Here is a 13,522-nt window from a genome sequence, read left to right on the forward strand (position 1 = left end):
TATATGAATAAATTTTATACCCTCTCACCAGCTAGCTCTGAGGTAATGATTCTGCTAAGAATGCAAAGGTCAGTCGGTGAGAGGCACTGCCTGTTAGAAATAACTTTACTGCAGTTCAGTATATTCTTTTGTTTACGTTAAAATAATATATTTACAATTACACTTTACTTTGTTTATTCCTAAAATTATTAATTATTATTGCTTCGATCAATAAATAAACACCACCCAACACTCAAAGAGACATGGGTGCTGCTTCCTGGTGGGAAGTTCTGAAGATCTTAGTTCTGGCAGGTGTTCATTGGTACTTTTATCATAAACATATAACTTCCTACCCAACAGTATCCTTCTAGCTTATGATTCTCAGTCGTAATTTCAAATAACAAAGAAATTTCATGTCTTTATAGATTAATCTACAAGGTTAAGCATATTAGTATAAATATATGTTATACAACTATAATTGATGTTTATACTAATTTTTTTGTCCAAAAAATCAGTAGCACTTTTATTACAAAATCATTATTGGAAAATTCAAAATTTTTATTTTTAATGTTAATTAATATTGCAGAATAATAAAATCATCCTTTTTCACACATTTTCAGAATGATTGCTTTTGGGAATGTGTTCTAACTAACATTGACATGGTAAGTATATATTTTAATAATATTTATCAGTACTTTTTAAGATAATTATACTCAGCAATAATAACTTGATTTTGGTTTTTAAGAATTCATGTTTTCTCAACTAATTTATTTAGTAATGTACTTGTGAGTTTAAGTACATGTATTTAAAAATCATACTGCTTCTTTGTTTGAATATTGGCTCATCTTTTACGACATTGAAAAAGTCGAAAAACTTTTTATTTGTTACCATAGAAACTACCAAATAGCTCAGGAAAAATCCCAAAATTACTACACTAATTTTCTAAAACAGTCTCATAACAAAGGTCTTATAGTTAACTAAGATAAAATGGTTATTATTTCGATAAAATCACCTCATATGACTTCTGTGGATGACCGTGAACTTAAATTACTTGACTGTGACTCTCTCACCAATCATAATAATAAAATATGCTCTTGTAAAATATTAAATGTTGTTGAAAAATATAAATATTTAGATGTCACAGTGGATAATGCTTTTTTGTAGGAACCCCACATTGTAAATGTCTAGTATGCTCATAAAAAATTTGTTAACTCCAATTAGTACTAACAGAAACATAACTAACGTATTAACAATGATAAAAAATGTTCATAATTTTTTTGTTATTTTGGCACCGACTGATAGATGTTGGATGTACATTTCTGAATAAATAAATAAAAAAATTGACAAAAAAGTTTTTTAAAATTTTCTGCTTAAGGTTTTCCATAAATTGTACTTTAGACAGGTGTTAATTGATAACAACTATTGGGTTGTAAAATAAGTTTGTAGCGTTTTTCAATTTTTCAATTCAATCCTCTCTGTATTTATGAAATCATGTTTACTTGGTCAATAATGTTTACATAATCTAAAAAACTTTTAGTTAAGGCGCTTTTATGCATCAGTTTCAACCGAGGTTCCTTATCTTTAAGTGGTATTTTGCCTGCTCAAAATGGAAGAGAAAAAAATTCATTGTCGTCATTTAATGATTTTTTATTTCCGAAAAGGAAAATCTGTTGCACAGACAATTAACTAAATTAGCAGTAGTATGACGATGATGTCTAGGAGAAAGTAGTTTCCGTATGGTTTGCGCGGTTCAGAACTGGAAATTTTGACTTGGAAGAAGCAAAGCGCTCAGTTCTTCCTTCAAATGTTGATGATGACTAAATTCAAGACAACCCTCACTCTACGACACAGTATATCGCAGAAACACTTAACATAGCTCATGCAAGTGTCTCAAAATCACAAAGGCATAGTTTTCCATCACGATGATGCCTGTCCTCACAAGTCTTTGTAGACCCGGCAGAATATATTGGAGTTTGACTGGGATATGATCATGTTCACCAGACTTTGCCCCAACAGATTCACTTATTTTGGGCCCTTCAAAAGTCTCTTAACGGGAAACACTTTAATTCGCTCGATGACTGCAAAACGCACATTCATTGCGAAAAAATCTGAGAAGTTCTGGGAGGACGGAATTAAATAATTACCTGAAAGATGGCAACAAGTAATAGATCAAAATGGGTCATATATAATTGATCAAACATATTTACAAGAATCTGAAGCTTTTATTGAAATCACCAGTAAAAAACACTATAAATTTATCTTACAACACAATATAATAGCTTTAGGAAACTCTGTACGACTTCCTCAGTAATGAAAGTAACCACAGTCTATGCTATTATTTTTGGATTGAGTACATTTCTAAATTAAATCAAAACTTTTTTTTTCCGGGTGTTTTGCAACTGTTCAAGTGAAGCGGTAATTAAAAGAAATCTGAAAATAGCTTTTTAAGTGGTAATCTACTGTCCTAATAACCCTTGAACAATCTAGAATTACTATGTTATTAGAATTACTTTATATTAAAACAGTTCTACATTTGTTTCTAATCTGTGCATATGTGAAGGATGAGGTATTGTGTGGGTTGACTTGTGCTCAACATCATTAAAAAAGCTATAAAACGCTTTTGACTATGTGTGAAATAAATTTCTATAACAATTTAGCCACTGAATCTAATAAAAAAATACCATACCATAAATATAGACAAATGAATACAAGTTATTATAAATAAATAATGAAACTTTGTCTTGTTAATTTTACAAAAATAAATACCTTTGTGGAAATATTTTCAGATGAAAGATGGACATTTGGAATATGTTGGACATAAAGATAACAAAATATTGAAAGATTCCTTTGATAAGTGCTCAGGAAAAGGTAATTTGCATTTTATTTTTAAATTTTATTGATTAAGATTTGTTTTTCGGATTTATTTGCAGTACACCCTTATCATGAAGGCCTATTGTTTTTCGCCCATACTCTATGAAAGCAGGGCAACTCCACCCATAGTATGGGTCAATCAATTTGACAATTCGGGTTCACAGTCAAAATGGAGGAATCTTATTCTGGGTTGAGCATCGCATTTAAATATAATATTATTAGCAGTTTAGTCACCCGCTCTACAAAACCTACTGATTGATAGATTAACTTGCTTCATAATAAAGATGCCTTTGTTCAGCCGACAGAGACCTGTTTACTATGTGTAGCCCGAATAAAAATCCTGTAATCTTTTGCCCATTTGTAGAAGTATTGTACAGCCCAGCTTAATTAAATTGTCCCAATTATTGTTATTATTACTCAAACGGGATGAGAAAACCTTCCTCACTTCGACCCATTTGGATCTTCTGAGAGTTATTCTTTTTTGTCTAGAGATCCTATAGAAATTTTATGCATCTAATAAAGCCCATTAGGTCTTTTGGGAAAGTTCTAGTAATGTCTTCAGCTTTGGTTATTTCCTGATTCAAGTATTGTTATCTGTAAAAGGCCAGGGCTTCACATCAGCCTTTTCTTCATCCTCTAAGCACATATGACAGTGAAATATTCCACTGTCCTCATCTTCTTGAGATAATATTTTAATGGAGAATGGCTCCTGAGGAGACTTGTTATTATTCTATACCCATTCCTTGCTAGGTTTGGATAAAATTGCGTATTTTTTGAGACAAATTTAAGAAGAGTATAAATTTCATAAAGAAATACTTGAATCACTTGAACTCCAAATATCTAAGTAAGTTATTTTCGGTTAGCGCAACAGATGGAAGACGTCATAGGGTTGAGGTAATTGAAAAAGATAAAAAATTTTTTAGATTGCAGTGTACTTCTCTTTACATAGCCTGCTTGTAAAAACATCTTGGAGAGTAGCTATTTCCTCATATTTATTCAATAAAGCCCAGCAGTGTTACCTAAAAGTAATTGCATCTAGGTGTTAGTTTTTCATAGGTACTTATATAAACGATTCCAGGGTTCCGGCATGTGTGCATTGTGGCAACTTAGGACCTATTATACGCTGCGCTTTATTCTGTTCAAAACAGGCCAGATGCCTTTGCAAATTTGGATATCATGTATGGATTAACTATTCATCGCTAAGCTTGGGATCCATGATACAATCTCATCCAAAACTGAGGAATTATGTTCTTGCCAGTGCATCAAATGTGTATTTGACATGATAGGCAGTCTCCTCCCTTCAGAACCAGCAGATTGGTGACTCTATTAATCTCATATTATAGAGATGTTTGTTCAGCTGGCAGTATCCTATATATAGTTCTGGCACCTACCTTAGGTAGTCTTGTTCATATGAAGAAGTGTAGTGCATCTTTTTGTTCAAGGATTTTTTAGGATCATTTTATAATAGGTGAAGCCTCCCGGTGCTCCTCTAAAATAGAGCCTCAGCAATACCTTCCCAGCCTTGCACTCAGCATTCGCTTCAATCTGTCTCTTCACATAGCTGGGACTACCACCGCATATGGGATTAGGTGTAAAGGGAACATTCTCAGATCCCTTTTAGGCAAGATTATCTACCCTCTCATTCCCTTTAATGCCCGTGTGACCAGGCACCATTCAACCTCCATCTTGTTGGTTAAGGTAAGAGAGTTCAGATTAATCTTGCACTCTTTCACCAAATTAGAGCATAATTACTCAGTGCATAAATGGCTGCCTGTCTATCATTGAAAATCTTGATGAGTGTGTCCCTCTTTTATTATGTTCTTAGCACAGAAATTAATTGCAAGCACCTTAGCTTCAAGGTGTTTCTTAAAGGTCGAGGTGTTCGTAAAGGTCGAGGTGTTTCTTCCTAGCGATTTGGAGATGCACTCACTAGGTCTGTCCATCCTCTACTAATTGCCTGCTCCGCAGCCTCTTTTCATTATCAATCTATCTATATAGTAATTACATCATTGCACGGTTTGTGTGCATATTAATCCCTTCAATCTTAACACTATAATGCCACCATACTATTGCAGCATATTGAGCTATAGGTTTGATATTTGCCAAAGTGCCAAAGAAACATTTTAGAATTTAAATCCTGAACAAATTTAACTAAGATATAATCAAAAAGATAATGTGGCAACACTTATTATAATGGAATTCATGTATATATTCCTACTATTAAATTGTTATTTCATTATTAATAGTTTTTTTTTAATCAGAACGACTTCTGTACTAACAAAAGTGCTGCTTCAAACTCACATGTTTGTTTCAGAGATTATGAAGGAGCTAGAAGGCTGTCCATTGGCCCATATGTTTATGTTGTGTGAATACACAGTATTTCTAGAGGTAATTAAATGATTAGATCTTCATTTATCAATCTAGAATATTTTCAGTATCAATTTTCCATTAACTTTAAAGGTAATGTAGTTATATTTTTGGAAAAACAATATTTCTATGAAGAAATGAGGCAGTCGGTTGTAAAGTATTGTTTCTGACATTTATTGTGAATTTAAGGTTTTTAGCTCTATCACAATTTTAAAGTTAATCTCATAGATTTTTGAAAAACTTTTCATGGAAGTTGTATTTTTAAAGGAATAATTATGGTAATAAATATCTTAATTGACTCCTGGTTTAAGGTAAAACATAGTAATTAACAAATATTTAAATTTTTTCAGTTTACATATTTTACAACCAATTGCCTCAAATGTTATTGTATTTGAGTAATAGAACTGCTTTAAAAAAAAAAAAAAACCCAAAAAACCTTATTAATTGTTAATAAATTAATTTTCTTTCACTTTCAAGTCCTTCAATTAAAATACAGTCCACTCATATTAACCCAACCTGCATTCTAAAGTGAGGTTGTACCTGGCATTCAACTGAAGATGCACTTCATACAAAAATTGATCAATTTATTTATAAATATTCAGCAGATTTAATTGTACTTTTTTTTTTTAATTGGTTAAATTTCAATGATGGAAAATAAAGAAAAGATCTTCTCATGATTTTTATCATTTTGAACTCTGATTGATACAAAAACATTTCTACACACATGGATTGTAATTATTTTAAGATCAGATTAATATTATTATGTATTTCTATTTACATAATAGCATATACTATTATTATTATTTTTTGTTTATAGAAAGCAACAGCTGATCTTGCCTCCTTCAACCGAGAAATACAAGTTTTTGCTAAAAATTCTTCTTCTTTCTTTACGGACTTCAAACTAAAGGTGAATGTTTGTGAAAGTACAGAATTTAAAATATTTGTAGATGCACTTCTCCGATTTATTGAGTCATTATTCCCAATAGCTGAAGTTATGATGTTTAAAATAGGTGAGAATCATAAATGAATTTTTTGTTTTCAATATACACAATATTTGCAATCGGCATTTATTATAATTTGTTTTACCTTTGTAATCAATGCCAGTTCCATTTTATATTGAAAATGATATCTTGATTATGACAGTATCCGTTATTTATACTGAAGAAATTAAGTTTTTAACAATTTTAGGAAAAATAAAAAAATTAATAAAAAAAAACCAAGAAATATCTACAAGGATTCATGCTCACTGTTCAAAGGAACCATGAATTATTTACCGCCAACAAAAAAAAATTTTCATTTTCAATTTTAAAGTATTTAAAAGAAAAACAACACAAGATTTTGTTAAACATCAGTAGTTTCAATTTATGATGTTTTTCAAAAATTTCAAAATCTAAAACTTGTTTAATGACCATGTCATCTCCTTTTTTTCCAAACTTTTTTCTATTCTACTGGTCTTTTTTTATGTTTCAGATTGAGATGATCAACAAAAATATTATAAAAAACCTCTACAACCCTTTCTTTTGAATCTTTTGGAGTTTATTTTTTCATTGCTTTGACTTGTAGTATTTTCCTGCTTATTGTATTCCTTTATTTTGATGTATTAAACATTAATGTTTCAATTTGTATTTTCTTCTTGTATGTTATGAATTAAATAGAGCATTTAAAAATGTAAACATATTTGTTTATCTATTAAACCTTACCTTATTTATTTCTTTATTCCACTTTGCTATCAAATTAAGTTTGATATTATTACCAATTTAATAATTAAATAACTAAAAATTGAATTTGATGATTCCAAATTTTTTTTAAAGCTAAACTAAATAAACTCTGTTTTAGCTACCTTTACAATTGTTTAAAATAGATTACCTTTAGCACTGACTTTTATAAAAAGGATGAAAACAGTGTCCTTTTGTTCCCTTTTTCGTCCTTTATCTCCCCACTCTCATTTCCACAGCCTTCTTGGCTTACTTGGGAGAACGTTAGCCACAGGGTAAAGCACGTGGCTACTAACTTTAAGGACTCGAGTTTGAATCCGACTGGGCAGAAAATTGTTTTTGTTACACTGTAGTTATGAGTCAACTCCTGTGGGTTCTGGAGTCCTCTTGTAGTCCATCCAGCCTCTTTAATTAAGTACCCTTAACGAGGTAAAAATCTGGGGGTCGAGCGTGATTCAGACCATATCACCTCCTTGCACAACCGTTGGTCTTGTAACAACTTCTTTAGAAAGTACTGAACCCCTGACTCTCCATGGTTTTTAGCGGTACAGATTTAATTTTTTTATTTCTTAGCTTACTTAACTGTTATATATTAGGTAATCTACTACATGGGCTTGAAAAGTGGAAAAGTTGGTGTAACATCTCAGGCATATATATTTACCTTACATATATTGTTAAATGGATTCTATACCTTAAAATGTCTTATTCCTAAGAAAAACCAGGTTCAAAATATTTCATGATCGCAATACTAGTTCTTACTAGGAATTTTATATAAAAGGTGCATGAAAGTAAACACAGGAATAAGTGTTTAATAATTGAGGCTTGCCTGGTATTAAATGGTGCAGCGATAAAACTTTAATTAGAAGTTAATGAGTCCAAAATCAAGTACATGGTACATAAGAGAGGAAGTTCCAAGCTCGGAGGAAGCCTATATTTCGGAAAGGTTCCAGAGTTAATTGACTGGGGGTCTGTAGTCACTCAAGATAATGATCTCAATGTGGAGATCTGGAGGATAACTGAAGATACTGAAGTAAGAAAACAGTGGAGCAAGTGAATACTTTCTGGGAAGAACAAGCTCCAAATCTATAAAATCTTGGTTTGCCCTATATCTATGTATGGATTTCAGCAGTTTGAAATCTAAGGCTAATGAAAAAGAGCTCTTTATCTTTGAAAGAAAAGTTGGAGAAGAATGGAGGAGACACAATTACCAGGAGCTATGCAATGTGTTTGGAAAGAACCAGGAGACAACTAAAACTTATTATTATAGCTCAGAATTAAATTTTTCCTCGTCAATTAGATATTACTAATCAACATTTTCAATAAAAATTTAACTTATCAACACGAGATACTCCCATAATAACTTTTTAATAATAATTTTAGAAAAGTGAGTTTATCGACTTTTTATAGGGAACTCTTCAATTATAGGATTTTCCTTTTCAATACTTGTTCAGTTTCAGACAGTCAGAAGTGTTTTTTTGGAACAGACCCAAAATTACAAAACAAGTAAGCATTATTGTCTGTAACACAAACCCAGATGAACTAAATTAAAAAAAACAAAAACAACAACAAACAAATAAATTATAAATAAATACTGCAGACATTTTATCTATGGAAGACATTTAGTAATACAATGCAAAAAAAAAAACCAAAATTACTCTCACTGTAAGAAACTAATTAATTATCAGTAACTTAAAGGGTTACAGGTGTTCGAATCTTATTCAATTTTAATTTCGATTCCAAGTTAATTAACAATTCTATCACCTGCTTTAATCCTTTGAAAAGGAATTAAAGCAATAATGAGAGGCATCTATTGAGACAGAACATGTGCTAGTAACCTGCCTTAAATAGTAATTAGTAATTTATCATAATTAATTTGTCCTTTTCAATTATAATTATTTTTAAAAAAGGTGATTACAACCATTTATGAAGATGAATAGGAGTGAGAAGTAAAAATTATTTCTCTTTATTTAATATATTCTATATTGAACGTCTGTGTGGGGGTCACGGTAGCAGTGTGGTACCGCGCCAATCTACCAATCCGAAGGTTACGAGATCGAATCCCCGGCCCTACTCGGGATTTTTTCAAGCATATAAATATGCAATACTCACTCACAAACCCCCCTCCCCTCCCCCAAGGCATTTGTGAGGCCATTGAGACAATGGGTGGCACTCACGAAAATAGGCGTGGGAGTCCCGAACCTACCTCATGAAAACCTCGTCATGAGACGCGTGATGTATTTCCTATGTACATCGTGCGAGGCCTTGGACCTCCTATGGTCTGTCGCGACAATAATAATATTAAAATACTGTATTATTTATCTATAATTGATTTTTTTTTTGTATTTAGTTCATTTGAGTTACTGTTATCACACGTTCAGTGAGTTACTGTTATCGAAGGTTCAGTGTAGCCCCAAAGCTCAACTCCATATGTCCAGATTGGCCTTATTACAGTCATGTAAATCAGTCTTTTGTAATGTGTAAGTTGAGACCATTTGTCTAGTAATAGCTGTAATAGTCGGAATCGACGAGCAGTTTCCTGTCTTTTCAGTCTTGTGTGAGGATTCCAGGTTAACCGTTTATCCAAATGTAGTCCAAGGTAGCGGATCTGTTCGACAGGGGTAAGAGTAACACCATTAAATGAAACTGTAGGGCAGTGATATGGGATTGGAGATTTTGGGGTACAATTAATGGGTTATTATTAACAGCGAGCACACATGTGTCATCGGCAAACGTGGTGAGAATAGTGTTAGGATTGGTTGGAATGTCAGCTGTACAGACGGTGTAGAGGATGGGACCGAGGATACTACCTTGAGGGTAGATACCTTTAAACACATAATGACAAACTGAAAACAATTAATCGAGACCAGACTCCAATATCATTTGGAAACTTTACTAAACGAAAATAGCAGATACATTTCTGAAAAAAAAATTTTAATTACAGAAAAGAATCATATATGGCAATTTAACAAGTTTTTTATTTATTTACTTCTTTATTGAAATAACTATTAATATTATTGAATTATTTTTGTATCTTAATTATTACTATTGTATTAGTTGCTATTATTCGGTATAGAAAATAATGTTTTGAGAAATGAGAATGAATCTTAATGCGCATAGGCAAACATCACTATTGCTGTAGATTGTTTTAAAATTTATATCTTTTTATTATATACATAACAAATTTAGAAATAGTTTACACATTTGAATATTTATAAAGATGTTAAAGTTATAGATAAATGGCAGACCTTAGCATGTACAGGATCTCTCCATCGGGGTTGATACGGATGAGTACATTAGGTACCGTGACGAATTGGAACTCAGCGTGCTTGGCGTTGGGGAAGTAGACTTCCGGCTTCCAGATGGCTTTGACCAGGTTGGGGTCGTTGAGGTCGAGAACTTCCGTGATGTCGGGATGCTGCAGCCGCTCATCGTGCCACTTCTGCCGCAGGTACAGGTCCACCTCGTAGTCCTGCAACACAATTGTGTCGTTTAACACGTAACAAAGTCATTAATAATAATTATAATAGATAATCACAATAATAGTGATGGTTTTAACGCAATTTTTTCATTTATGTTTCGGTCTACACACCTCGTACGTTTACCCGTTGGTTTCAGAGTTTATTAATGTATTAGGGATTCGCTCGTTACTAAGCCCGACAACCTTACACACTCATCTTATTCGCGCAATGCTATGACCAGAATTTTATTTACAGGGTGCAGTGCCCTCAATACATCAATGCTGACCGTCCGTAGCTCAGGTGGTTGAGGCACAGGTCTTAGCAATCTGAGAACTGCGGGCGGCGCCGGTTCGAATCCGGCCCAATATGAGCATTTTGACCCCTACACCATGGTTAGTTACCTGTTGATAACCCGAATAAGAAGGGGGTCATAAAAAAAAAGAAATTTCTCATTATGAAGCCTTAAATTAAATTCTCCCGTTAACTCACCCTTTTTGATCCGAATATTTTATGTAATACTTTATTTTCAAATACCTTAAAGTACTGTTTTTCCCTCAGTGTAAGAGGCCACGCTTCGCATCCATAAAGAAAAGTGGGAATGATAGTAAGGATTTGTAAATTCTAACTTTTAAGTTTTTGGACAGAGCTTTTTCCTTACGCCATTTTCCCTCTCGCAGTCCAAAACAAATTTACTCTTCCTCTTAGTTGGTCCGCATCCTACTCAACATCTTCTAGACCAATGCACGTTAAAAGATGGTCTCCATCCATGTCTCCCATGTTGTATAGAGGACATTTCGGGGAATCTACGATGCCAATTCGATGGAGGAGTTTTTGGAACTGATCATGTCCTGTTACTAGCCGAAAACAGGCCACTCTCTCAACTCTGCTAAGATTGCCGGGGATTCGTTTATCCTTATCCAGTAGGCTCTCCGACTTCTTTCCTTTCGCTTAAACTTTGTGCCTAGCACTTGTTTTGTCCTTACAATAAGAGCTAAGTTATAAGTGATTTTACTGTTCTTTAGAAATGTGGTAGAACAGGCTGGTTCTCTGCACAACCGAGCTTAGCCAACTTGTCAGCTTGCCCATTACCATCTATACCAACATGGCCTGGTATCCACCCACTGCAGAGCTATAGCCCTTCCTCTTTTCTTCATGATACCAGCCATGTTTCACGGACAGAATGCGTGAGCTAAGCAATTTCGAAAAAAAATAATAAGCATTTCCCGCCTTTAACCATGCTTTTATTTCCTCATCAATTTCCTTTTTCTAGTTACCGTAGAACCTAAATACTTAAATCTATTTACCTGTTCAAATATATTTCCTCCTTTATCTGTATCACTGAAATTATTCCCGTTTCTACTGCTAACTATGGTACATATTTTGTTTTACCCGTATTAATTTCGAGACCTAGTTCCTTACTAGAGTGTACCAACGCAGTTGTATTTAGTTCTATAGTTTCCTTGTCCTCACCGAATAATACTAATTCATCACTATACCCAAGCAAGGTATTTTACCTCTCAAAGTTAAACCCTATTCGTTATTCATCACAATATTAATAACGTATTCTAGTGCTAGATTAAATAAGATAGGTGATAAGGAATCTGCTAGTTTTAAACGTGACCAAACTTCAAACTTCTCAGAATAATGATTATCAGTTCGTACCTTATTAAATGTCTCGGTGATGCACATCCGAACTAGATTTATTAACTACTTTTCTATTCCCTGTTCAATCAAAATATTATATAGCTCCTGGCAGCCAATAGAATAGTAATGATTTAGATATTAGGCATATAAATGTTGAAATCACGTGTCATTAACTCATTTTTCGTGACAATGTTGATGTAAATAATCTGTAATTTTTAAGCTTATATTATTGTATAACAAATTATTATAGACAAAATACTCTTTTCTCTCTTACTTTCCGATTTTATAAACAAGATAACGTTCACATATTTTTCTGTTTAGAACAAACATCTTTTATTGGAATATATATTCACTCAAATATACAAAGATTTTTTTGGTAAAATTAGTTCACTCTTTTTAACATGTTTTTGTTTTCAAAATGTGTGAAATTATCATGGTGTCATGTGTAAGTTGGCGACCCCTTTTTTCTGCTTTAGCTTATTAGAAATATATAGTAAAGAGATCACGAAATTTACATTTTCAGGCTACTACAATACTAATTATGAATTAATTATAACATATGCTGTTAACACCATGTATAATATTCAAAATATAAATATTTTGTAATTAGCCAGTAAATCAATTTTATTACTTTTTTATTTTGCATTTTTTGAGAAGGTTGTTTTGTTTTAAATGAAGGAGATTTATGCTAGTGTTGTGGTGTTTATATGGTAAAATATCGGCCAGTGGGATTATTTACCACAACAATAGAACAAGTTGTGATTTTTTGATGGTTGTTTTAATTTTAATTTAATTTAATTTTTCAATGCTAACTTAATTAATAAATGTATCATCCAAGCCAGTTTTATTTGGTTCTTTTATTTAAACTTTCTTACAGCGATTTGAGGTCGCTTTATCATCAATACTATACGAGAAAAATCAGCTTTTGTACGAATTTTATTGGCTTAGTTCATCTCGTGTTTCATAATCTATAATAAAATCAATGTGAAATTGCTTTGAACATAGAGAATATTTTCTTTCACATTATTCTCTGTAAACATTATCTTCTTCTCATCAGATTTACACTGTTAGATTTGATACATTGTTCTCGGAATGAATTAAGTAAGCTAGATCTTCTAAACAAAGTTTGGAGGTATACATCTTCAATTTCTCTTCCGCATTTCTACTGCAACACATTAGGGCAGGATTCTTGGCTAATTCATTGCTACTGCATAGTGTTGTTTCCTTGCTTAACTTTAGTTGGATGAAAAAGTTTGTGTTCAAGCAGCATATCAAAAACTTACAAAACCATAAAAGGTTAATTAAAAAACCCACTATTACATAAAAGCTCATTATTTTAGTAGGTAAATAATGGATTTACAACCATTCGAGTTGCAGAAATTACATTTATATATTTTTAACAATTAGTATATTTCCTAAAATGAAAAAAACCTGAAACCACGGTATTGTATGTATTTTACATGCTTCTCATTTAATATAGAAATATAT

General features: G+C 32.4%; 2 protein-coding genes across 3 annotated transcripts in view; one reads left to right on the forward strand and one right to left on the reverse strand.

Annotated features, from left to right (window-relative positions):
• LOC106686764 (uncharacterized) overlaps positions 1-6,869 on the forward strand; it is a 10,830-nt gene extending 3,961 nt beyond the window's left edge. The window contains exons 4-8 of one of the 2 annotated variants that reach the window (XM_014430259.2): positions 600-641; positions 2,766-2,847; positions 5,165-5,238; positions 6,035-6,227; positions 6,688-6,869. In XM_014430259.2, the coding sequence (XP_014285745.1) occupies positions 600-641; positions 2,766-2,847; positions 5,165-5,238; positions 6,035-6,227; positions 6,688-6,692 (396 nt within the window). In that variant the 3' untranslated portion in view covers positions 6,693-6,869. The remainder of the gene's footprint in view (positions 1-599; positions 642-2,765; positions 2,848-5,164; positions 5,239-6,034; positions 6,228-6,687) is intronic. The other variant, XM_014430260.2, reaches the window with a different exon arrangement.
• Positions 1-13,522, reverse strand: part of LOC106686763 (glycine receptor subunit alpha-3) — a gene marked incomplete at its 5' end in the record, with an annotated part of 183,910 nt that overhangs the window by 36,855 nt on the left and 133,533 nt on the right. Inside the window, 1 exon segment of the mRNA XM_067051579.1 lies at positions 10,178-10,401. Within this exon segment, the coding sequence (XP_066907680.1) occupies positions 10,178-10,401 (224 nt within the window).

The sequence above is a fragment of the Halyomorpha halys genome, unplaced genomic scaffold (assembly GCF_000696795.3).
Source record: "Halyomorpha halys isolate HHAL.00 unplaced genomic scaffold, Hhal_1.1 Scaffold871.1, whole genome shotgun sequence".
Classification (NCBI taxonomy): domain Eukaryota; kingdom Metazoa; phylum Arthropoda; class Insecta; order Hemiptera; family Pentatomidae; genus Halyomorpha; species Halyomorpha halys.